Source organism: Phyllostomus hastatus, unplaced genomic scaffold (assembly GCF_019186645.2).
Source record: "Phyllostomus hastatus isolate PE091 unplaced genomic scaffold, TTU_PhHast_1.1 phas_scaffold_255, whole genome shotgun sequence".
Taxonomy (NCBI): Eukaryota; Metazoa; Chordata; class Mammalia; order Chiroptera; family Phyllostomidae; genus Phyllostomus; species Phyllostomus hastatus.
In genome coordinates this window covers 958,153-983,676 of record NW_025334019.1, presented here as the reverse complement: position 1 = coordinate 983,676, position 25,524 = coordinate 958,153, and the positions used below count along the sequence as shown (strand labels likewise).

Here is a 25,524-nt window from a genome sequence, read left to right as displayed (position 1 = left end):
GACAGAAACTCCACCTTTCAGTGTATTTTTTTACCTGACTAGTGCAGTAACTGAGTCTTTAATAAATGGACCACTCCACCATCCTATCAGGCCAGGTGTTTCAGGGCAATGAGGTTCATGGTAAGGCTAGTGCAGTCCCTCAGCATGAGCACACTCACTCGTGTCTTTTGTTTTATAATGATTTCTTGGTTGGAAGCACTATTATGTGAGATACTGTGGCAGTGAATAAGGTGCAGTAAGTCTATGGGTGGGAATGCTGGCAGAAATGTGGATTACAGTAAGTGCCTGTTCAAGTGAGGAAAAATTGCTGTCCCCTACAGACAAATGTGGTCTGATTTCATCAATCTGTCACACTGGCTGGCCCACCAGGGAATGCTACTTTATGGGGGGCTCAGTGTTGGTCTCTGCTGTGGGCAGGTTGAGTGCATGGCAAAGACAGTGGCAGTGGCTGTGACCATATCAATTGATGCCAGCCCCTGGGAGCCTCACCACTCATTACTAATTCCCTTAAGCTTGCTCTCATCTCTGAAAAAATAAAATCCCCTCATAACACTCTCCTCAGTTCAACCCACTGAGTCTACCATTTGCTTCCTTCTGGGACCTTGACCAATATACTTAGTCATGAAACCCTATGATGTTACAGGTGTGAGTCAAAGGAAAGGGTGTCATGCAGCGGTAGGGACACAAACATGTGAGCCACTTGCTTGAGCAACTTTGCTGTATCTTCCAGACCTGCTTGAGTCTGGTCTCAAATATTCCACTTGCAGAGGGTGATCAATTAGCACTCAATTTATCAGGAGTAGCTGAAATTACACAACACCTTGGTGCCCCATATTCAGACATTCAGACTTGACCATAGCCCAGGAGCCAGCCAGAAGCTGCTAGTCTAAAGGAAAATATATTTTTAAAGATTTTATTTGTTATTATTTTTTAGAGAGGAAAGGGAGGGAGAAAGAGAGAGAGAGAAACGTCAATGTGCAGTTGCTGGGGGTCATGGCCTGCAACCCAGGCATGTACCCTGACTGGGAATCGAACCTGCGACACTTTGGTTCGCAGCCCGCACTCAATCCACTGAGCTACACCAGCCAGGGGCAAAGGAAAATATTGATACTTCTTTTGCTTCAGAACTCTAGTTGCCCGCTGTATGTTTCTCCTATTGGAACTTGCCAGAGATTCCATGTAGCCTCCCATGGTGTCAGGGGGCTCTGTGCATGTTAGATCTGCATGACCATAAAGGTCAAGTGTCCTGGACCTGCTGCAGAGCCTTTCTTTACCCTGGGTCACACTGAAAACATGCAACCTTACAGATCACTTGCCACATGCATTGGTGTGACATAATTAAGTGTATGATATGTTGCCTGCAGAATCTGAAGAGCCCTACCAAGTGCCGTACCTCTTTCTGAGTAGTAGGTGGTATGAGGTACAGCAACTTGTTGAATACCTGACATGGTCCAGACCATCTCAAAACATCATTGAGGGTCATACTCTTGAGTTTTTGTGGGTTTTATCTCCCATCCTCTGGCATACATGTGTCTTAATAAAGGATCTATGCTATCTGTTGCTCGCCAAGTCCAGTAAGTAAAATGCCTTCATTGTAATAAACCAGCAATGTTCACCATGGTTATATCAGCAATCAAGCTCCACTCCCCCTGGATTATGACAATAAGCCAGAGGATAGGCATAGCTCTTAGATAAGGTTCTAAAGTCAGACTTCTGTTCCTTCCAGATGAAAGCAAGCTGCTTCAGATAGTATCTGCTGACTAAGAGAGAAAAGATCATTTGTCAGAAAAATAGCCACTTACCAGGTGCCAGGGTCTGTGCTGATTTGACCTAGGAAAAAAACATCAACCAGAATAGCTTCAATTCAAGTCACAACCTGATTAATTTTGTGATCACCCATTATTCACCCCCAGGCTAACCATGAAGGTTACATAAGGATGTGATTCCTGCATCTTTCAGAGTGTACTGTTCTCCCTTCCAGAGGAAACCAAGTTGCTTCTTTGTGGTCACTCCTCCTCAGTTCCTAGGGAGAGATGACCTCTACATATCACAGTTTTCATTTTCCTCTCATCAAGCCCCATCCCACTTTCTTTGCACTCCAGCCTGGGGAGAGGAGGCTTTAAATAGAAAGTGGTTTTCAGTACCTGGATTCTTTCTGTGGCTTCCCCATTTATTATTTATTTAAAATATGTTTAGTTTGGCAGTTCATTAAGTACTGTAGATCTTATAACTAGAAGGATTTGTGAAAATAAATGTCCACTGTTATGGAAGAGTTTCTATTTCAATTATGTTATGATGGGCAAAATGGCCATGCATCTAGCTTATTCTCCATGAAAAGAGAGAACATTTAAAAGTAAAATGTCTTTCACCCTGGCTGGTGTGGCTCAGTGGATTGAGTGCTGGCCTGTGAAGTGGGTCACCAGTTCTATTCCCAATAAGGGCATGTGTCCGGGCTGTGGACCAGGTCCCCGACTGGGGGTATGAGGGAGGCAAACAGTGGATGTATCTCTTATGCATCGATGTTTCTCTCACTCTGTTTCTTCCTCCCTTTCCATCTCTCTAAAAGTAAGTAAAATCCTTAAAAAATAAATAAAAATAAAATGTCTCTCCAATTTCTGGATCAGGGACAGACATGGGGTGATAGCTTACATGTGCATGAAAAGCCAATAATAAGGAAAGAAGGCTGTGCCTTCCTATAATTCCCCTCTTCCCACCCAGCTGTTGTTCAAATAATCTATAAAGCACATAAATTAAAGGACTAGACTGCCATGGTACAATTTCAGATAGGGAAACACTCTTTTTGCCTATGAGAACACCTATAAAGTGCTTCTCTGAGAGTGAAAGCAATCTAATTTCTATCCGAAATATGAAAATTTGACTTTATTATTATTAATGATACTCTTTTTCATGTCTTATGAAAAATCCTGACTTCATATCCATTATTATAACATTTAAAATAGTGAGGCTTTTAGCCCTGGCCAGATGGCTCAATTGGTTGGAGCATTACCCCAAGAGTTGTAGATTTGATCCCCAGTCAGGGTGCATACAGGAGGCAACCAATCAATGTTTCTTTCTCACATCAATGTTCCTCTCTTTCTCTCTCCAGTCCCTTCTCTCTCTATAATCAGTAAAAACATTTTTACAAATTATTAAAAAATAAAATTGGCTACAAACCTGACACAGTAGCATTTGTGCCAATTTTTAGTTGAAATGGTGACAATGCTAACATGCCTTGGTTCAAGGGATGGAAGGTCACCTATAAAGATGGCAATGCCAGTGTAACCACATTGTGTGAAGCTCTGGATTACATCCTGCCACCGATTTACTCAAGTGACAAGCCCCTGTGTCCACCCATCCAGGACTTCTACAAAATTGGTGGCATTGGTACCGTCGCTGTGGGCCAAGTGGAGACTGGCGTTCTCAAACCCTGCATGGTGGTCACCTTTGCTTCAGTCAGTGTTACAACTGAAGTAAAGGCTGTTGAAATGTACCATGAAGCTATGAGTGAAGCTCTTCCTGGGGCCAATGTGGGCTTCAACGTCAAGAGCCTGTCTGTCAAAGATGTTTGCCATGGCAATGTGGCTGGAGACAGCAAAAATGACCCACCAATGAGAGCAGCTGGCTTCCTGGCTCAGGTGATTATCATGAAGCATCCAGGCCAAGTCAGTGTTGGACATGCACCTGTGCTGGACTGTCATCTACCTCACGTTGCTTGCAAATTTGCTGAGCTGAAGGAGAAGATTGACCATGGTTCTGAGAAAAGACTGGAAGATGGCCTGAATTTTGTGAAACCTGGTGATGCTGCCATTTTTATTTTTATTTTAATCAATTAATTAATTAATTTAAAAGAGAAGCCTGGGGAAGGGCAGGCTGGCTCTTTTTTAAAGGATTTATTTATTTATTTATTTATTTATTTATTTTTAGAGAGAGGGGAAGGGAAGGAAAAAGAGAAGGAGAGAAACATCAATGTGTGGTTGCTCTTAAGCACCCCACACTGGGGACCTGGCCTGCAACCCAGGCATGTGCCCTGACTGAGAATTGAACCATCGATGCTTTGGTTCTCAGCCCATGCTCAATCCACTGAGCTACACCAGCCAGGGCTGTGCCATTTTTTATACAGTTCCAGGCAAGCCCATGTCTGTTGAGAGGTGCTCCGACTACCCTCCTCTGGGCTGTTTTCTCTTTGTGACATGAGACAGACAGTTGCTGTGGGTGTCATCAAAGCAGTGGACAAGAAGGCAGCTAGAGCTGGCAAAGCCATCAAGTCTGTCCAGAAAGCGCAGAAGACTAAGTGAATATTATCCCCAACACCTGCCAGCCCTGACTTAATTAGTAGTAGAAGAGCAATCTCAGAACTGTTTGTCTCTTTATGCAACCATAAAAAAGATACACACAGATCCCATGTGTTATGGTTTAATAAAGAAATCCCAAATATAATAACAAATTTTATCTGAAAAGTCAAAAAATAAAAAAACAAACACACACACACAAGAACTGTTTGTATCAATTGACCACTTGAGTTTAATAGTAAAGCACTGATTAATGATTACAATGCATCCTAAAATCTTCAGAAGGAAAGGAGAATGCTTTGTGGACCATTTGGTTTTCTTTGTGTGACAGTTTTTAAGTTACTAGTTTTTTTTAAAGATTTTATTTATTTATTTTTAGAGGGGGGAAGGGAGGGAGAAAGAGAGAGAGAAAAACATCAACATGTGGTTGCCTCTCTTGTGGCTCCCACTGGGGACCTGGCCCGCAACCCAGGCATGTGCCCTGACTGGGAATCAAACCTGCGACCCTTTGGTTTGCAGCTTGTGCTCAATCCACTGAGCTATGCCAGCCAGGGCAAGTTACTAGTTTTTGAAATCAGTATTTTTAATGAAAACAACTTGACCAAAAACATGTCACAGAATTTTGAAACCCATTAAAACAAAGTTTAATGAGAAAAAATGAAATTGTTGTCACAAGTCCAAATCAAACACTTCTCAACTCAGTCTATGAGGACAGTATAACTCTGATGCCAAAACCAGAGAACTACAGTAAAAATAATTTAAAAAAAACTTCAGACCAATATGCCTAATGAATGTAGATTTGAAATTCTTAACAAGATGGTAGCAAGTAGAATTTACAAATATATAACATTTTATACACCATGACAAGGTAAGGTTTATCCTAGAGCTGCAACACTCATTTAATATATGAAAACCAATCAATGCAATCCACCACATGAACAAGCAAAAGAAGGAAAGTCCCACAATTATATCAATTGATGTAGGACGAGCATTTGACAAAACCCCACACCAATTCATGACAACAACTCTAATAAAACTAGGAATAGAGGGAGAATGTCCTCAAGTTGTTAATGAACGTCTACAGAAGACATATGACTAAACATCATACTTAATGGTGAAAAACTGGACACGTTCCTCCTAAAATTAGGAACAGACAAGGATATCCACTCTCACTACTCTAGTTCAACATAGTATTGGGAGTTCTAGTCACTGGAATAAATCCAAAAAAGAAGAAAACAACAACAAAAAAGAAACAAAAGGCACACAGATTGGGGAGCAAGAAATAAAACTGTCTCAATTTACAGAGGTAATTGTCTACATAGAAAATTCCAAGGAATCTACAGAAACACTCCCATAACTAATGAAGATTCAAGGTCAACACACAAAGCTCTTTACACAATGTTAAGGCTTATTATATAGGTACAGTCACCAAGACTTGTGATATTGTTAGAGGAATAGACACATAGGTGGTGGAATAAAATAGAGGACCCAGAAATAAACTCAGATAAATTAGCTAAAACTGGTCTTGGAAAAAGGCACTAAATTAATTCCATGGGTGAAAGACAGTCTTTTCAACAAATGGTGCCGGAGCAATTGGACATGCACAGGCAAAACAAAACAAAACAAAACAAAAATAAAAAGCAATTTTAACCCAAACCTCATACCTTACATAAAAATTAATGACAAATGGATCATATTTATATCTAATATATAAAACTATAAAACTTTTAGCCCTGGCCAGTGTGGCTTAGTTGGTTGGGCATCATTCTGTAAAGGTAAAAGTCAGTGGTTGGATTCCTAGTCAGGGCACATGTGTGGGTCATAAGTTCTGTTCCCTGGTAGGGGTGTCTATGAGAGGCAACTGATCGAAGCTTGTTGTTTGCACCCATTTTCTCTCCCTCTCTTTCTCCCTCCTTTATCCTCTCTTTAAAAACAAATAAATAAAATTAAAAAAAACTTTTAGAAGACAACATAAGAGAGAATATTTGAAACCTAGGGCCTGGTCATGAGTTCTTAGACATGACACCAAAAGCACAAGCCATAAAAGAAAAAAAATGATAAACTGTGCTTTATTAAAATTAAAACTTTTGCTCTACAAAATACCTTGTAATAAGTATAAAAAGACTGGGAGAAAATGTTTGAAAACCACATATCTGCAAAAAGACTCATATCAAGAATATATGAAGAGCTCTTAAAATTCAACAATTAAATATCACTAATAATCTAATTACAAAATAGAGTAAAGATATGAACAGACATTTCAGTGAAGAGAATATAAAGATGGCAAATAAGAATATGCAAAATTGTTCAATATTATTAGCAAATAAGCAATGGATATTAAAAGCATTGTAAGATGCCACTATATACAGAGCAGAATGGCTACAATTAAAAAAATCAGCAGAACCCGCCCCCCAACATTGATTTCCTGACCCATGGGATGAGGAAATCATGGCAGAAAAGTCCAAGTGGAAACCCCTGGAGCTCCACTTTCCAGTCAAAGTGTAAGTTGAAAGAAACATTGCATACTTAGGGGACAACGTCAAAAATTAGTTCCATTATCAAGGACTTGAAAAATGCAGAGAAGGAAATTTCTATCACATCCCCATTTAATTCATCAGTTTGGCTGGCACAGCAGTCACTTAGATATTGATAAATGTAGCAGTTTTAAACCAGGGTTCCAAAATTCTTTGACACTCCTCTCATTGAGAGGTGGGGTCGATCGCCCTGGCTGGTGTAGCTCAGTGGATTGAGTGCGGGCTATGAACCAAAGTATTGTAGGTTCGATTCCCAGCCAGGGCACATGCCTGGGTTGCAGGCCACAGCCCCCAGCAACCGCACATTGATGTTTCTCTCTCTCTCTCGCTTTCTCCCTCCCTTCCCTCTCTAAAAATAAATAAATAAATCTTAAAAAAAAAAAGAGAGAGAGGTGGGGTCGATACCATCTCCCGCCCCTGTTTTTTTTTTAAGAGGGGAAGGGAGCGATAGAAGGAGAGAAACATCAGTGTGTGGTTGCTCCCACATTCCCTACTGGGGACCTGGCCTGCAACCCAGGCATGTGTCCTGACTGGGAATCGAACCAGCGACCCTTTGGTTCTCAGGTTGGCACTATATCCGCTGAGCCACACCAGCCAGGGCCCATCTCCCTTTTAACCTGGGTAGGTTTGTGACTGCTTCAACCATACAATCAACAGAAATGATGCTCGGCCCTGGCTCAGTTGGTAAGGGCATCGTCCTGCAAACCAAAAGGTCATGGGTTTGATTCCTGGTCAGCACATACTCAGGTTGTCCTGTGTTGAAGATTTCAGATAGGACACAGTGAGAATATTTTCTCTCTGCTCCATAATGTCTGGAGATTCAGCTGAAATGACTAGGTGGTTGAGGGTGACTGGATGGCTGGATGCTATAATATTCTGGAAGCTTCCTCACTCACATGCCTGTTGCCTGTGCTAGGATGACTATTCTGGCTATTTCAAATGCATGGAATCATACAATACAGGAGTGGGCAAAAGTAGTTTTACATTGTAGGAGAAAAATATATAATATAAGCATAAATAATAATACAAAAATAAACTCTGTGTTTTGCATACTCACAACTGCAAATCTACTTTTGCTTACCCCAATATTTGCCCCTGTGTGCTTGACTTATTTGACTTAGCATGTTTTTGAGTTTCCTCCATGCTGGAGCATGTACCAGTACTTCATTCCTTTTTATGGCCTAAAAATATTTCACTGCATGGACAGGCCACATTTAGTTTCTCCATTCAACTGTAGATGGACACTTGGGTTGCTTCTACCTTTTGGCTACTGTGAATCATGCAGCACGAGTCCCTGGAATCATGTTTGAGTCTCTGTTTCCAAATCTTTTGGGTATATACACCTAGGGGTGGAATTGCTGATCATATGGCAACTCTGCTTAACTGTCCGAGGAGCTGCCAGATTGTTTTCCCCAGAAGCTGCACCACTGTACATGACAGTGGAGTGCTGCTGCTCATTCTTGATTTTATGGCTTGGTTGGTCAAACAAGGCCCAGTTCATGACGTGCAGCTCAGGTCTTGAGATAACTTGTATCACATAGTCATTCCTTTTTAATTAGGGACTAAAGCAAGTCAGAAACTTTTCCTACCAGCAAATTGGTGTGTGTGTGTGTGTATGTGTGTGTGTGTGTGTGTGCATGCGCACCTGTGTCTTTACTTTTTATCCCAAATTTCAGAGGCTTCAGCTGCAACTCTCTCATCAAGGTATGGAAAAAGCTCTGTATAGCATCCTAATGGGGAATGTCACCTTGAGAAAGAGGCCCACCAGGCATTGTGCTTCTTTCTTAGTGGCAGTATGGTTGAGGTACAGCAAGTCATTTCTCTCTTTCGAGAAAGCATATCAATAGGCCCCAGCCCCCTGATGCCCAGAAACTTCACAGAAGTTTTGGGCCCCTGAATTTTCCTGGGGTTTATCTCTCATCCTGTGGTGAAATATTTGCTACTTCCTATGCCTCAGCAGGATGTCATTAATGTGGTGGACCAGCATGAGGTCTTGGGAGACAATGAAGTGATCAAGCCAGTCCCTAGGGACTTAATTATGATAATGTGCCAGAGGATTGAAGGGACAGTGCTGGGGGGGCTTCCTTTTGACCTTTCTGTTTATAATTGTCCTCAGTCCTTGAGTCAGGAAGCCCCTGTGGGAATGTTTCCATCTGCCAATTGTGTTTATTCCAATTAAGCAATCAGGGATTGGGGAAAGAACCACAGGGGGTTCCATAGTGAATGGGGCAAGGACTAAGACTCCATTTCTGACCAGTGGAACACAGTGGCATTCTATGTCCCCAGGGGAAAATAGGAAGAAGGTTTAAAATACAGTATACATTGTAATGTTAAATGTACCTGGCCTCACCTTTACTTGAGGGTTTTGAGCCAGTGAATTGAATGGCAAGCTGCCATTCAACATAGAGTTTCTGTTGTTGGTGGTTGGAGTAATACAGATCATGGTCCACTACACGTGGCCTATTAACAGGATACTGTGATCAGTTTCCTCCGATGAAAGATCCATGGGGAGAAACCATTCTGGTTTCAGATAGCAGGCTGCTGCCTATCATGATGCCACTACTTGGCCTCTGCTGCTGCAGGACCCCTTAATTCCCACTGCGAGTGCAAATCTGTTTCCATGACAACATTTCCTGCCTCTTTTCCCAGACTAGTTTTTCAGAACTTTGACCGAAGTATGCCTAAGTGTTTTTGGTAAAAGGAATGTCCTTTGAGCTCTCTCTGGGTATGTAGTTAAAGGGTGTGCCAGGGGGATGCACATGACAACTCCATTCCAACATTCCCACCTCCCCAAGGGTTAGGGTTGGAGACAGTGAGGGATGCAGGGAGTAGGGAACAAGGAGAACTGGCATCCCTTTGCTCAGTAACTGACCAGATGATTTCAGTACAAAGATCTCCAAGAAAGGCAGGATCAATTTCATCAGAAGGGGAGGAGGAGCTGCTTTGGATGGTAAGGGAAGGTCCATGGGGTTTTGGGGCTCAAAAGACGGATGCATTCAACAAATATTTACTGAATATTTTCTAGGAACTGGGTATGTAGCAGTGAACAAAATAGACAAACATTTCCTGGCTTCATAAGGCTAATATTAAGTAAACAAGGTACACTTAAGGAAGAGGGAAGAACGTGCCTGGAGTAGTCCTGGATAACCAAGAGGAAGTGTGGCTTTTACTCTTAGTGAGATGGTATATTAGTTCCCTGGGGATACCACAACAAGTAACCCCAAACTGGGTGGCTTTAAATAACAGAAATTTATTCTCTCACAGTTACAGAACCTGGAAGACTGAAATCACTCCAATCTCTGCCTCTATCTTCACATGGTCTTCTCTTCTATCTGTATTTCTTTTCCCTTCTCTTTTAAGACATTTGTTGTTGGATTTGGGGCCCACTTGGGCAATCCAGGATGATTTCATTTTGAGATACTTAATTATATCTACAAAGACCCTTTCTCCAAATAAGGTCACAATAACAGAGTCCAGGAGTTAGCACATATCTTTTGGGGGGGCCACTCTTCACCCTGTTACAGAAAGGAAACCATTAAAGGCTTTGAGCAGAGGAGGGACATAGCCTTACTTACAGTTTAAATGGCTCTTTCCAGCTGCTGTGTTGAGAAGACACTATTTGGGAAAAGTAGAAGGGGGAACCACAGGAGGTCACTGAAAAAACCTAGGAGAGCCATAATGATGGCATGCACTACAGTGACAGCAGTGAAGGTGGTAAAATACCATCAGATTTTGCACCTCCTTTGAAAGCAAAGCTGATAGGCTTTCCTAACAGATCAGATGAGTATTGGACAAAGATGAAGCCCATAGGAGAACCATTAATGAATACCTCAGACTTATCCAGCCAAATGGGTGCCAATGAAATAATATAAAATAAGGGGGGAAATAATGAACTACTCATGAACTGGTTGATACTGGGAGCTTTGGTTAGCTATAAAAAGTCAATTTAGGTCATTACCTTGGCATACACCAAAATAAGTTCTTGATAGATTAAGTTATGTGAGGAAAAACCAATTTTTTTAAGCCACAGTAAAATAAAAGTGAAAATTTTCTATTCTTTGGTTGGCAGAGAAGGCTTGGAAAGAAAATCAGTGACTGTTCTCATTTGTCAGCAGCAACTCATTAGGAAAGATAATGGCAAAAGATTCCACTTACAATTGCAATAAAGAAATAACTGGAGATCAATCAAGTCCACAGGGGCTAGATTAAGAACTCGTTTGAGAGATAGAAGAGCAAGAAGAGCACCAAAAACAGAAGGGAAAAGGCCCTGAACCAGGGACTGCTTCCTGGCTGCCCAATTCGACACTAGTGACTTGTGACTATTGCACTTGACATGGACCCATCTATGGAGTTCAAATAGACGCATTTTAAGTGTAAAACACATCCTTGAAAGACTTGATGCAAAAATTAATGTAAATTGTCCCATTTATAATATGGTGTATAGCTTACATGTCGAGACATTTTGAATAGCTGGGTTAAGTAAAATTCGTTATTAAAAACAATTTTAACTTTATCTTTTTACTTTTTTCTTCTATGTGGCTGTTAGAAAATTTCAAAGTTCACAAGTGGCTCGCACTCTGGCCAGAGACTCTAGCTGGATAGGAATTACAAGCAGCAAAGGGCTTTCGATCTCTCTGTGCCTTAACGTCTTCACTTTTTAATCGGGACTGATCCGATACCAATCTTAAATGATCGGCGAGAAGAAGCAATAAGCTACAGTCAACAGAGTACTCAGCCAGGTGTTCAGGTGCTCAAACTCGGGTTAAAACCAGTGAAGGTAAACGAACAGCGGCCCAGGCCACGCCCACAAGCTGCAGCGTGCCTGGCTGCGCCGCTCTCCCAGCCGGAGTTCCTGTGGGCGGGGCGAGGCCCAAAACGCAGGCGCAGGCGCAGGCGCACCACCACTTGGGAGAAACCAGCCAATGAGATTGCTCAGTTGTCCCGCGCGCAGGCCAGGCTCTTTCATATTGACTCCACCCCGTGGTGCGACACGCACGGGGACGCGCACAAGTGGGCGGGTTCTAGTGGCAGGGCCTGAGAGCGGTGGGAGTGTTAATCTCTCTTTTGGCGGTTGCCCACGCGGCTCGCACGCTCTACGGGGAAATATGGCGGATGTTGAAGGTAAGAGTCGTTCTTTCACAATTTGTTTGGCCGAGTTTCCCCTACTGGGGCCAACTCCACTGCCTCAGAGATAAGGGAGCAGGGTACAGCGTCGGAGCCCGAGCTGTCCGTTAGCTTCAGCCACCGGGCTGGCTCGCTGGCTGCAAGGCCTCTTGCCAGCCTTACCTCTTGGCTTTGGCTCCATGAGTGATGGCAAAATCGCGGGAGGCCCTCGCGATGAGCTGATACCACAAGGCCCGGGTCTGCCACTGACAGCACAGCCTTTTTAGGGCTTGAAAGGCGGCTGCCATGCCATTGATTCTGCGGTGGCAGGAGACCTAGCGGTACCTGTGCTGCCTGCAGCCTAGACGCCACAGTCAGCGCCGGGGAGTGAGGGGAGGACAGGATGATTGGGGAAGAAAAGAGGTTGAGGGGCTCGGGCTGGGGCGTGGACGTACCTTCTACACTAAAGGAAGTTCTAGAGGTCACATACACTCGGGGACAGTCAAGTGGTCCCTTAATGGAACTTTCCGGCGTGTGGGCCGAACGCAGAAGTGTGTGAAGCCCAGCCACCGCCACGTGGTGAACCTAAAGGAAGCCGACACGTGCGACTGGTTCTCGTTTCTTACGGATTTATGCACCCCACATTTGGCATCACACATCGTTTTCCTCAGTAATTGTAGACCAAACATCCATTTTCCACCTACCCTGGTTTCCTTCTCTCTTTTAAACTTCGTTGCGTTTATTTTCAGAAAAAACAAAACAAAACAAAACAAATCTCATGTTTGTTTTTCTAGTATTTACTGTGCCAAAGAAGCATAAAAAGAAAAAAGAGCCCAAGACATTACCAGAAGAAGATGTTGCAGTGAGTAGGAATATGTTTTCCTTTGTTTTGACTAAAAATAAAGATCACTTAGATAACAAGTTAGAGAAAACTACTTTTAAAAGCTTTGAAGTAATAGGCTGGAATTGGGCAGTCATTGTACACAGTCCCAGCCAATCTAAATGTCTCCTATCACATGTAGTTTCCTAGGTGGTGTTGGCCACACCAGCTGTTTTCCCTGAAAATTTTTTTTATTCCACCTGCAGACCCACTGTCCTCTGTCTCTTTAAATAGCTGTACCCTTCTTGGGGGGCACTTCACTTACCCATCTGAGATTTTAGGTCATTTTTTGTTCCAGTGAAGAGGCATATACTAGCTTGTTTTCTATTGAAAGGGTATAAGGTTCTGTGGTAGTAATGGAATTGTTCCAAATCAGGTGGGAAGTCTAATAGGGTGTGTTTCTGTCCTGTGGAAGGAAATTCAACATGCTGGAGAATTTCTTATCAAACCTGAATCCAAAGTGGCTCAGTTGGACACATCTCAGTGGCCCCTGTTGCTAAAGGTATGTGGTTAAGATTGTGCATCATCAGGTCAGTGTCTGGCTTTTATTTTTAAGTGTTAAGTAGTTCATTAAGAGTGCTTAATGCTAGCATCCTTCCCTTATGAAATGCTAGGTGATAGAGTGTAGTGTTCCTCAAGGTGTCTGAGGTGAAGGACCAGGTTTTGTTGTTTTTTTCCCCCCTCCATTTCCAATGTACCCAACACTGTTGTAGAATACAGCTAAAATGTCAAAATGACATCAAACTCCTCAAAGCTTATAAACAATTAGTTCTTGGTTTCTTTACTTCGCTTTACAGACTTGAAGCAGTTTGTGGGCCACACTTGGAGTGGCACTGACCACTTTAGTGCTTCAGAAGCATGGGCTTTAAAGCCAGATTGGGTCAGGTGGTGTGTGACCTTCAGCCAGTCATTTAACCTCTAAACTCTTAGAGGCTGTTAGCTGTTTGCTCATAATATCTTAGGAAGGCAAGCTTTGGGCTGCAGGAGGTAATTCATGTAATGTGTTTAGCCACAGTGCCTGGCATGTAACATGTCCTCTAGAAATTGTTGACTATTGTGTTGGGTTTTATTTTATTAATTTACTTTTAGAGAGAGGGGAAGGGAAGGATAAACTGAGGGAGGGAAACATCAATGTGTGGTTGCTTCTTGTGTGTCCCCCACTGGGGACCTCACCCTCGACCTAGGCATGTGCCCTGACCGACCTGGAATTGAACTGGCAACCTTTTGGTTTGAAGCCTGTGCTCACAGCCTGCACTCAATCCACTGAGCTACACCAGCCAGGCCTATGTCTGTCATTTAAATAGCATCTGCTTTTTTATTGTAGGCCCTGGGAATACACTAGTGAACCTGGTAGGCAATGTCCCTACTCTCATGGTACTTAAAATCTAGGGGTGGGACATAGTTAAAATAATTGGTATTTATGATAAATGCCATAATGAAACTAAACTGGGTGATGTGAAAGATGGGCTCTAATTGAGAGGAGCTCTTTCAGACCAGTGATTGAGCCTGAGAAAGGAGAGTGAAAAGGAGCAGACATGAGAAAGCAGAAATAGGAGTATCTAGAGTAAGAACAAACTAGTCATGTTTGAGAAATATTGCTGCCAGTCCTCCTTGATTTGACTATCTCTTGTCCCTGACAAAATCAAAGCTACTTCATGCTTTGTTCATAAACCTGCATGGTGAAGCCCAGTCTGTTCTGTAGTACCTCAAGAAGTCTTTCTAGAGGAGTGACAAAATTGGTCTTATTACTCATGAGTAATTTTCCTAGTATGTAAGGAGGCTTAACAGTCTGTCGCAGCAGATAATGAACATACAGGAGCAAGACCCAGGTCTGCGAATTTGAACAGTAACCATATCACAGTGGTGGTGGTTTCTTGTTTTACATATATTAATAGCTTCTTAACTTTATTTTGTGTTGTATCATTGCTTTTTAGAATTTTGATAAGCTAAATATAAGGACAACACATTATACACCTCTTCCTTGTGGTTCAAATCCTCTGAAGAGAGAGATTGGGGATTATATCAGGTAAGTGTGTTCAGAGCAAGCACTGTTCAAACTTCTGTTCTTTAAAAACGACCCTTTTTACATCAGTTACTGAGTGGTAGTGGCATCTTAGGGTGGCATTATCCTAAATATCATATAACTTGTACCTATGGCGAAGTCTTTTTTACTCTTCAGATTTTGTTTTTATTAGGGGACCAGAACTGATGCCCAGTAATTTCTTTCCCATTCTAGGACAGGTTTCATTAATCTTGACAAGCCCTCCAACCCCTCGTCCCATGAGGTGGTGGCCTGGATCCGACGAATACTGCGAGTGGAGAAGACAGGACACAGTGGTACCCTGGATCCCAAGGTGACTGGCTGTTTAATCGTCTGCATAGAACGAGCCACTCGCTTGGTAAAATCACAACAGAGTGCAGGTATGTGGAAGAGGGAAGGAAGAGGTGGGTAATTTGAGATTGGATGGCTTTCTGTATTTCCTTTCCCTTCTACCTTTTGGCTCTTGAAATTTCGTTCATCAGTAAAAAAAAAAAAAAAATCCTAAGCAGAGACAGTTTTACTTTCTATGTGCCTTTTGTGCTCTGCATCTGCCTTTTCTTGGAGTGCTAGGTTACTAGGCTTGTGCACGTTGAGCCAACTACATCTGTTCCTAGCCCTGAGGCAGACCTGTGTCGAAGTGCAGCTTTTCAGCTTGTCACTCCAGGGTCCTCTAACTTTATGCTGCTGCTTCTGCCTAAATTGCCCTCTCACATTTTCATCTGGGAAGATTGTACTTGACCTTGAAAGACTTCTTTCCAGGCAGGCTCTACACTGGGTACTCCAACTGCCCTTGTCAGCACATTGGAAATTGAAGTCCCCATGAGAGAAAGTGTTGTCATTCCTTTCCCACATCTGCACCATGAAATCTGTCTTGCTGCAAAATTTTACAGGAACAGAAGGTCAAATTGACTATATTTTCTGCTGCACAAAATGGAATTGATAGGAGTATATACAGAATACAGAAAACTCAGTAGCCACATCTGACTACTCTTTTGTCATTTTTCAGGCAAAGAGTATGTGGGAATTGTCCGGCTGCACAATGCTATTGAAGGGGGAACCCAACTTGCCAGGGTAAGTCTGTAATTACAGGGAGGGAATCTTTTGGTGACCTGGAAACAATCTCTGAGCCCCTAGGCATCTGGAAACAGGTCAGCTTTCCTGGCTGGACTCTCCTGTGCCCTTCCCAGTGGGCTGCCTTAGCCAGCTTGGACAGGTGACTACAGATGGCAAGGGTACTTCTGGTCATATCCCTTGTGAGGAGAGTTCTGATCCAGTACTGAGCCATCCCTGTGTAGTTGAAAGAAAGAAGCAAAAATTGAAAGGGTCTTTTAGATCTTCAATGATTGAAAGAAATCTTGTATGTTTTGATTGTGTCCTCAAACTCCTAAAATATGCTCTTTGATCTTATTTGAGAGTCCATGCAATGAGAGTCTTTATTTTGCTTTGTGCTTGGTCTCAGGCCCTAGAAACTCTGACGGGTGCCTTATTCCAGCGACCCCCTCTTATTGCTGCAGTAAAGAGGCAACTCCGAGTGCGGACCATCTATGAGAGCAAAATGATTGAGTATGATCCTGAAAGAAGATTAGGTAAGCTGTTAGGCCTGTGAGGAACTGAATTAACAGACCATATGTGGGGAGGAATGGATTCTTGAAAATTATACTCTGTTGTTAAAAGTATAGATGCCCTTAGTATATGGTGCAGCCATGGCCTGTGTGTATTGTTTCTAGTCTTTCTGGCTCAGATAGAGAATAACTCTGGGTTCTCAACTGGTGATATATTTACTTTGGAGAATATGTGCTACTTTTGTATGTATCTTAGGAATCTTTTGGGTGAGTTGTGAGGCCGGCACCTACATTCGGACACTGTGTGTGCACCTTGGTTTGTTACTGGGAGTTGGTGGTCAGATGCAGGAACTTCGGAGGGTTCGTTCTGGAGTCATGAGCGAAAAGGTACGCCACCGTGGGGCTGGCAGTTCTGGGGCTGGTACATAGTACAGGCCAGGCCAGAGTAGGTGTGCAGATGTGAGTATGAGAAGCAGAGTTTATTCTTATATTATTATTGTATTTTCCATACAAACACCTATAAACCTACTTTTGCCCCACCCTGTATATTCTAGCTCTTGGTGGGACTCCACCTGCTTCATGTCCTGGGAAAGACAATATCCAAAGTGTTGAGTTCAGTTCAGGGCATCTTCCCTGTTCTGTTAATTAAACTTTGGGACATTGAAATACAGGCTAGGGGAGACGGTTGGATAGAAAGCATTAATCTATTCATTTACCTCACAGCCTACAAAACTGCTTGTTCAGATTTAAATATATCAGGTTAAAGATGTCCAAAAGAGAAGTGATTCTAAAGAAATTGAAGACTAATGAGCTTGGATTAGCAGACGAGGCTAAATTCATTTCAGTTTTTGGCAGTGTGGTGTCCGTTTGGCTATTTGAGATGTGATGACAATGAATAATTTTTCTACATGGCTGCTTCTCAGGACCACATGGTGACAATGCACGACGTGCTTGATGCCCAGTGGCTGTATGATAACCACAAGGATGAGAGTTATCTGCGGCGAGTTGTTTACCCTTTGGAAAAGCTGTTGACATCTCATAAGCGGCTGGTTATGAAAGACAGTGCAGTAAGTTCTGGGTGTCCATATTTGGACAAAATGTGTCTTCATAGATGAGATACAGTCAGTGTTCTGAAAACTTTCTATTTAAAAAGGGGAAACATGATGTTGTGAACTTAACTTTCTTTTCTTTCCTTTCCTTTTCTTTTCTTTTCTTTTCTTTTCTTTTCTTTTCCTCTTTCGAGGGAAGGGAGGGAGAGACAGAGAGAGAGAAACATCAATGTGTGGCTGCTGGGGGTCATGGCCTGCATCCCAGGCATGTGCCCTGACTGGGAATCGAACCTGGGACACTTTGGTTCCCAGCCTGCGCTCAATCCACTGAACTACGCCAGTCAGGGCCGTGAACTTAACTTTCTGTGGGCTTTCTGAGTTGTTAGTATTTGTCTCTTATTTTGCCCTTTTTTTTTTCTGGTTTTGTAGGTGGGACACTGGGGTCTTTTTCTTTTTTTGTCAATGAAGCATTTTTGATTGGTCGAATCAAAACCAAATATACTAATTTAGCCCTTATGTGGTGTGGTGTGGTGGGTTGGGTATTGTCCTGCAAACCAAAAAGTTGCCAGTTTGATTCTTGGTCGGGGCACATGTCTGGGTTGTGGGCCAGGTCCCCAGTTGGGGGCGTGCGAGAGGTGATCAGTCCATGTTTCCCTCACACATTGATGCTTCTCTTCCTCTCTTACTCCCTCCCTTTCCCTCTCTACAAATAAATAAAATCTTTTTTTTTAAGATTTTATGTATTTATTTTTAGAGAGAAGGGAAGGGAAGGAGAAAGAGAGGGAGAGAAACATCAGTGTGGTTGCCTCTCGCGCCCCACTACTGGGGACCTGGCCTGCAACCCAGGCACGTGCCCCGACTGGGAGTTGAACCGGTGACACTTTGGTCTGAAGGCCTATGCTCAATCCTCTGAGCTACACCAGCCAGGGCTAAATAAAATCTTTTTAAAAAGAAAACTAAATGTACTGAATTAAAGTAAAAGTTTAATGCTAGGCCTAATTCTATAAAGACAAATTAAGCAATTACCTGAGAGTTTTCCCAAAGTAACTTTGTTCAAGAAATAGACTATCAGTAGTAGATGGAATTTGGCCTCATAGCCTGGTAGTTCTCCATGTGTCTAATAAACTGATTTTATTTAAATGACTGCTAGAAAAACTTGTTTTGATGAGGATAAAAAGTTGAGACTGGAGAGTTTCAAAGATATAAGGTATTTTCCCTTTTGGGAATTTCATAAAATCTTGTCATGTTTAAATACTTGTTTGAGTCTATAAAACCTAAGCATCACTGAGCCTTTTGAGCCTTTTTTTCTTAGTATATTTACTAAATAACATTGAGCGTACTGTCAGCTTGGGTCTCTTCTTTAGTAATGATTTAAGGATAAGTTTCTTTTCAAGGAGTCCAGAATGTTATAAACACCCTTTTTATTCCTAATGGTATCATGAGAGAATGGCCCTTTGGAAATTAAGATTGTGACCAACTGCATAATCAAGCTTTCAATGTTATGTGGCAATAAAAAATTCTCTAACTTCAAAGGATGTAAATTCTACATATAATAATTTGAGGTTTATCATACATATTCTTATCTTGTTATATAGATTTTTAAAAAAGATTGTATTGATCTTGTTATATAGATTGTTGTATTATCTTATTATATAGATTTTTTAAAAAGATTGTATAGATTATTTAAAAAAGATTGTAAAAGTTTGTATTTTTAGAGAGGGGTAAGGGGCAGAGAGAAAGGAAGAGAGAAACATTGATGTGCGAGAGATAGATACAGCTATTGGTTGCCTCTCTCATGCTCCCAACTTGGGACCTGTCCCTCCAACCCTTTGGTTAGCATGCTGTCACTCAAGTCACTGAGCCACACCAGCCAGGGCTATTTGATGTATCTTTTATGTTATAATTCATAATAAACAAATTAATGAGGTATACTAAAACATGCCACTATAATGATTGACAATACTTAACCACATAAAACAGAATAACATAAATGTGATACACCCTTTTGCTAGGGTCAAACTGGTAGCTCCTGGGAAAATTTAAGGGGCAGGTGGAATGTGGTCAGCAAAAGAGACCTAGGGTGAGTAAAGACAAGATGAGACAAGGCAGATGGATGCATTGAATGCCATTGAACTCAGGGAGAGGTGGCCTTGTACCTGCTGGCCTATAAGTTATGCCAAAACCTGTGTGCAGTTGGCCTTGGTAATCTTGCTCTTGTGAGTTACTTTGGGATTATGTTACTACCTAAATGTCCCAATAGATCTAATAGATCTAGTTCTGTCAAGGTGTTTTTTCCCTTAATGATAAGTAGTAGAGAAGAGCAATTCAGGGAGACTAAGGCTGGGTTTAGATTTAAAATGAAAGCATCCTAAACTTCCACAGGCATAGAAGGCATAGCTATTTAAAGTCCTACTTAACATTTCTGAGTCAGCATGCATAAACTGCCCGGTGTGTGGTGAATGGTTGCTATCATTCGGAGTTCCTTCACATGCTGATTGCCGCCAGTGGCTCTTGATGGTGTTGGCCTTGTATCAAGGTGCGGTGGTGCTCACAGGCCCCGCCCCCCATGTCTGAATTTGTTGTGTGGGGTGGAGGGCAGTGGCTGGGGCTCTCACAGATGGTACCATCCTTGTAGGTGAATGCAATCTGCTATGGGGCGAAGATCATGCTTCCGGGTCTTCTCCGATATGAGGATGGCATTGAAGTTAATCAGGAGATCGTGGTCATCACCACCAAAGGGGAAGCAATCTGCATAGGTAAGAGGGGACGTTGTCCTCATTTCTTCTGCACCATCATGGCCAGGTTCACAAAGAGCAGGTACCTGGTCTTGGTTTGATCTCACTGTATTATCAGGGGTCTGTAGGGGTGGCCGCAGCAAAAGGCCATGTCAGACAGGCACATGTGGGGGAGGAGATAAGTGGGTTTTACCCCTGTCCCTGTGGCTGTTGCTGGAGGCCATGTCTCAGCAGCTGGTTCTCCAGTGAGGAAAGAGGAAATCATTAAGAATGGGAATAAATGTCCATGGTTATCAATGAAGAACCCTTAGTCCACTTCTTGTCTGTACATCCCTATGTACAGTATCACTTCAGTGAAGCTTTGATTAAGGCAGTAGAGCTTAGAGTTTGAAAAAGCTATATGAACCAGTGGCATTTGGGCTTACCAGTTATCAAGGCTTTCCTCTTTAAGTGATTCCGATATCTCTCCACAACACCTGCAGCTATCGCATTAATGACCACAGCAGTGATCTCCACCTGTGACCATGGGATAGTGGCCAAGATCAAGAGAGTGATCATGGAAAGAGACACTTACCCTCGGAAGTGGGGGTTAGGTCCAAAGGTAAGCGAAACGGGGTGTGTCTCCTGCCAGGTTATTTTGTTTAGTGTTGCTGAATACTTGGGAAGCTCTTGGTATAACCTCTGAGCCACAGCCTTGCCTTGTGCTGAGCTCTGGGGGAGTCGATGGTGAGTGGAAACTGGCTTGTCTCAGACCTTAGAGATTTCCATCTAATGGGAGGAAGCACATGGGCATCACTCAAACTGCATCATGGAATAGTGGATTTTAGCCCAGTTGAGGTCTTATCAAGGAATGCAGAGGTGTGTGGCACCTGCACAGTAACAGTGGAAGGGCTTGACCTGTTGAGGGGATCTGGGTAAGGGGCCTTCACTTGAGCCATGCTGGTGTGAAAGGTGTGGCATTAGATGTCAACGAGGTGAAGAGGGGAGGGAAGGTGCAGGGCAGGCGCGCCAGTACATATGAAGTCCCTGTGCCACAGAAGGGCACTGCAAGGGCTCTCACCAAGACAGTAAGCTTTAACAAGTCCCTTGTTTGCTCCTGTTGGAGAGAGGGTGAATTTCGAGTGGTCTGTAGAGGGCTATAAGGAGTACACAAGGAAGAAGTGTGACCTGAGCCATGTGCATGCAGTCACAATACCTGCTGTATGTGTTGGCACATTTCTGACGTTGAAACCTTGATGTCCACCAGGCAAGTCAGAAGAAGCTGATGATCAAGCAGGGCCTTCTGGACAAGCATGGCAAGCCCACAGACAGTACACCGGCCACCTGGATTCAGGAGTATGTTGACTACAGGTGAGGGCAGGGCTTTTAGTTTATTAGACATCCAGGGCAGGCAGAGATGGCATACTTGCCTGGATATAGTGTGCCTCAGCTACAGATGAAGGTAGGAGGGTATTGAACTTGGAGGGATAAGCACAGCATGCTGGCCACTCGGATGAGTACATCAACTGCAAATGAAGATAGGCGGTCATGGGGCCCAGGTGAGGAGCAGGTTTGGTTGTGGAGTAGGGGGGGGATTTGCTAGATGTGGGAGCAGAGGAACCCATGAGACCTTTTGCAAAGCCTTGAGGGCTGTATGATGGCAGCAGGTTGCTTCACCTCGACTGCTTGGGTCAATTGCTTGGTCCTCTGCAGCAGACAGTTATCCCTTTCTAGTCTGGCTTGTGGGACTCTAGAGGGAGTCAGTCTGCAACAGTAAGTGGTAAGTTCTTCTGTCCAGCGTCAGCATTTTGATGGTGGCTTAGACTTGCCAGATATTACTGATTGGCTGCTGGTGAAGGCAGTCCCTGCTTGGAAAGCTGTTCAGTGCATCTAACATTACTGCCTCTCCTTTCAGTGATGTCGTGAAGACTGAGGTGGGTGCCGAAACAGTGCAGATCCCAAAGGTGGTAAGTGGCATCCTGTGATGGGTTCGGAATACACTTTGGGAGATGGTTCTGTTTGGCTTGTTTTGGTGACTGTGCAGTCCAGCCATATAACCTGGCTCAGTAGGGCAGGGCCTCCCACCCCCGTGGGTGCATGGTGCAGAGAGATGACGTGTTATGCCTCAGGGTGTTTGGGTTCTGTAGGTGACATTCACTTTCACGAGTCTTCTGGGAGAAGTATGGGCTCAGGAATTACACTGGCCTCATCCACCTCAGCTTAGGCAACACCGCCGGAACAGTGTGGGGTTATATTTTACTGTGGCCCCCACCCTGGGTCAGGTGATGGCACAGGTGTGTCGAAATCAGAGGCTGTGACACTTGGGGCTGAGCAGGAGCAGCAGTGCCACCTGAGGCTGGCACAAGTCTCCAGAAGGCACCAGTTTAGTGCTTCAAAAGTTGAAGGGAAGCGTGCAGCGGCAGCTTGGTTTCCCAGGGTTGGGGACTACTGACAGCATAGAAATAACGTATGGCACTGAGTGACCTGAAGCAAGCTCTCTGGAAGAGCTCTTCCTGCCTTGCTGCTACCTTTGAGGACTGGTGGGAGCACCCCTAGGGGACATGTAGTTCAACTTTTTTAAAAATATTACTTATTTTTAGAGAGGGGGAAGGGGGAGAGGAGAAAAGGAGAGAAACATCAATTGTGTGGTTGTCTCTCATGCATTCCCCTACTGGGGACCTGGCCCGCAGCCCAGGCATGTGCCCAGACTGGGATCAAACCAGCAGCCTTCTAGTTTGCAGGCTGGCAGTCCGCTGAGCCACACCAGCCAGGGCCTAGTTCTACTTTTTATACTAGTGAGGTTGGCCTCCAAAAAAACCCCAGCTTGCTCAGGGCCATTCATTCCCTCAGCTCCATTTTGCTACTCCTGCCGTGCCCATGGCTTCCTGCTCTTTGTGGACGAGACTGTTTTTGAATCCTTGGTAAATTTAAAGACCCATTGGTGTTCATAATTAGAAAACTTCCTATTGTACCGAGTCAGGATTTTTTCTGGTAGCTCTGCACCTTTTGACTTAACCTTTCTATCCGTTTTTGCCTAAGATGTTAACCTTTGATGAAATGTCTCTACTTTAGCAAAAGAGGAAGCGAGAGAGTGAAAGTGATGAGACTTCACCAGCATCTCCACAAGTGATTAAGAAGGAAAAGGAAAAAAAGAAGAAGAAGGATAAGAAGGCCAAAGCTGCTCTGGAGAGTGTGGGAGAGCCAGGAGACGGGGTGTGTATAAAGATGTTAAAGATACCTTGGCCCACTTAGTCCTTGTGGGCGCAGGGAGGAATTGCCCAACGGGTGCCAACTTGGTTACTCCAGGAGCTGCCCCATGTTAGTGGAGTGCCCTTGTCCCCTGCTACCACAGCAGATGTGCGGAGATAGGCCCTGGCATTTTGTAGTAACTGCTCATAGTTAGAATTCTGTTGATGGTAGGTGGGGAGGCCATAGCTTGGGAATCTGCCCGTTTGTAAAAGTGGATCACTGGGGCACCACTGAAAAGCTTAGGACTTTGTGTTATGTGCAAAAAATGATTTATCCCCACATATCCTTAGAGATCCTAGAAGGCTTGACTGCGTGTGACTTCCCTGAATTCATTTTGGGAGAGTGGAAATGGTTCTGTTAACAGATTCTGTGGTCTTTCTTTTTTTTTCTCCCAGGACAGTGATACCACCAAAAAGAAGAAGAAGAAGAAGAAAATAAAAGCAGAAGTAGTTTCTGATTAGTGGAGATCACTTTAAGCACTGTGCTCACCTGGGAGGAGAGATTAAAGCCTTATTAAGAAAACAGTTCCTTTTGTTCTTGAGGGAATGGAACATAGGTCCCAGAAACAGTGGAGAGCTAAGGCAGATTTTAGCTGCTCTCTGAGACCTCAGTGACAATACCTGGTGTGGTCATCCCATCTTGTCCTGTTTTAAGGACATGGGTGCAGGAGGCAGATTTGATGCCACCCACTTCTCTGCTTGGGAGAGCTGGGAAGCCTTGCCCTCAGACCCCGTACTCCCCAGTAACCACATGTAGCTGGTTTCTAATGGCTGTTTTAACAGCATTGTCATTTACTCACTTGCTTCTGCCACTCGCCAGTACCCCTCTGTTTAAAAAGTTTGTAAAAATTGTAGAGTGAAATGGTCCGGAAAAAGTAAAAGAATGTAACACCCATGTTTACTCGGAGTGGTAAATCCCCATTGCACTGTAAGGACAGTGGTCTGTTCCGGTGTCAGCCACCTTTCTGACTCCATGGATCTCCCAGATAAAGGTCTGGCAAGGACTCACAGTCCTTTCATCTGAAAGGCTATTTCCAATCCCTCTGGCCTAGTACTTGGTGTACTTACTCAAGCTCGTTGTGTACAGGCTCATGTACCTAAATCCATCTGCCTACTTGTGTACGTGGCAGAATCCAAAATGTATTCTCTTGTTTTTACCTTCTTTCAAAGGATGCAATCATTTGTTGCTGGAAGAAGGTTGTAATTTTTACTTTAATTAAAGTTGACTTATTACATTAAGTATTCCTGTTGGGTTTTCTGATTGTCGGTGATCTCAAACTAGTAGAACAAAAAATAACAATTGGATTAAAAAATCTAGAGACTTTGCTGTATTTGAAATGTGATGCTTTTCCTTTGGTTAATTTTCTTTCTGGGTCTGTCTTGCAACCTGCACCTTGGGGCTGATTGGGCATTGGATCAAATACTCTGGAATCTCTTGAAGATGTTAACTAGGTAACAAAGGAATCATCACAAATTCGGCAATCTCAAAGAAAAGGAGAAAGGTATAACTATTATGGGATGGGTCTGTCAGGTGTTGGGGTGAGTGTGTGCGGATATGCCCTGAAAAAGCTTGAAGGAAGCATGAAAGCTACCTGGGGCTCAAACTCGGTGACAGGAGCCCACTGAAGCTTTGTGCTGATGGCCCACTTGAGTGACAAAAGTGGGGGGTAGTGGTGGTGGATGGATGTTAAGGAATCTAAAGGCTTTGGTGAGGTCTAGGATTGCTTCCAATCTGTTACCGAAACCTAAGAGAATGTGAGGAGCAGCTGGGGCAGGAGTGGGTAGTCTCCAGATACAGGGAGGAGAGGCCTTTGCTGGTATGTGCACCCCAGTGCTCAGGATCCACCACTAAGCCTCTGCCCCCACCCCCCTGCCCTGACACTCTTAGTGTGACCAGCATGTAAACCTCCAAGCACTAGCAGGAAGCTACAATAAATGCCTGCCCTTTGCTGGGTTCCAGGATAATCCTAGGTGGACAATAGGCTCAGGCTCAGGACTGGGGGTTGAGGTTTGTGAGTTTTTGTTTTTCTGTAATCCTAGCAGCGGCTCATTTTCTTGACAGTTTAATCTCTGCAGCCAGTCATGCGGCCACTCTAAAAAGCGT

The 25,524-nt window shown here is 43.5% G+C and overlaps 1 protein-coding gene, 2 non-coding genes and 1 pseudogene across 3 annotated transcripts; all 4 read left to right on the top strand.

Moving 5' to 3' along the window:
* The first annotated feature begins 3,161 nt into the window (after positions 1 to 3,161).
* LOC123804936 lies at positions 3,162 to 4,295 on the top strand (annotated as a pseudogene).
* A 7,537-nt stretch (positions 4,296 to 11,832) lies between these two features.
* Positions 11,833 to 24,659, top strand: DKC1 (dyskerin pseudouridine synthase 1). Its single transcript, XM_045817366.1, has 15 exons — positions 11,833 to 11,944; positions 12,721 to 12,788; positions 13,222 to 13,308; positions 14,741 to 14,832; positions 15,043 to 15,227; positions 15,854 to 15,918; positions 16,307 to 16,433; positions 16,666 to 16,796; positions 17,333 to 17,476; positions 20,094 to 20,214; positions 20,676 to 20,794; positions 21,440 to 21,543; positions 22,088 to 22,139; positions 23,245 to 23,385; positions 23,817 to 24,659. The coding sequence occupies exons 1-15, from the start codon at positions 11,929 to 11,931 to the stop codon at positions 23,880 to 23,882; spliced, it is 1,518 nt and encodes a 505-aa protein (XP_045673322.1). The 5' UTR covers positions 11,833 to 11,928; the 3' UTR covers positions 23,883 to 24,659.
* On the top strand, positions 17,008 to 17,141 carry LOC123804962. Its single transcript, XR_006783259.1, has one exon. It is a non-coding gene; the product is annotated as a small nucleolar RNA SNORA36 family (small nucleolar RNA).
* On the top strand, positions 21,883 to 22,010 carry LOC123804963. The gene has a single exon (XR_006783260.1). It is a non-coding gene; the product is annotated as a small nucleolar RNA SNORA56 (small nucleolar RNA).
* Positions 24,660 to 25,524: the final 865 nt, after the last annotated feature.

What these genes read in the sequence shown, in the direction of transcription:
- DKC1 (XM_045817366.1), top strand. An exon ending in TACCAGAAGAAGATGTTGCA is followed by an intron (nt 12,789 to 13,221) that starts GTGAGTAGGAAT and finishes GTCCTGTGGAAG; the next exon opens with GAAATTCAACATGCTGGAGA. An exon ending in CTGGAGTCATGAGCGAAAAG is followed by an intron (nt 16,797 to 17,332) that starts GTACGCCACCGT and finishes GCTGCTTCTCAG; the next exon opens with GACCACATGGTGACAATGCA.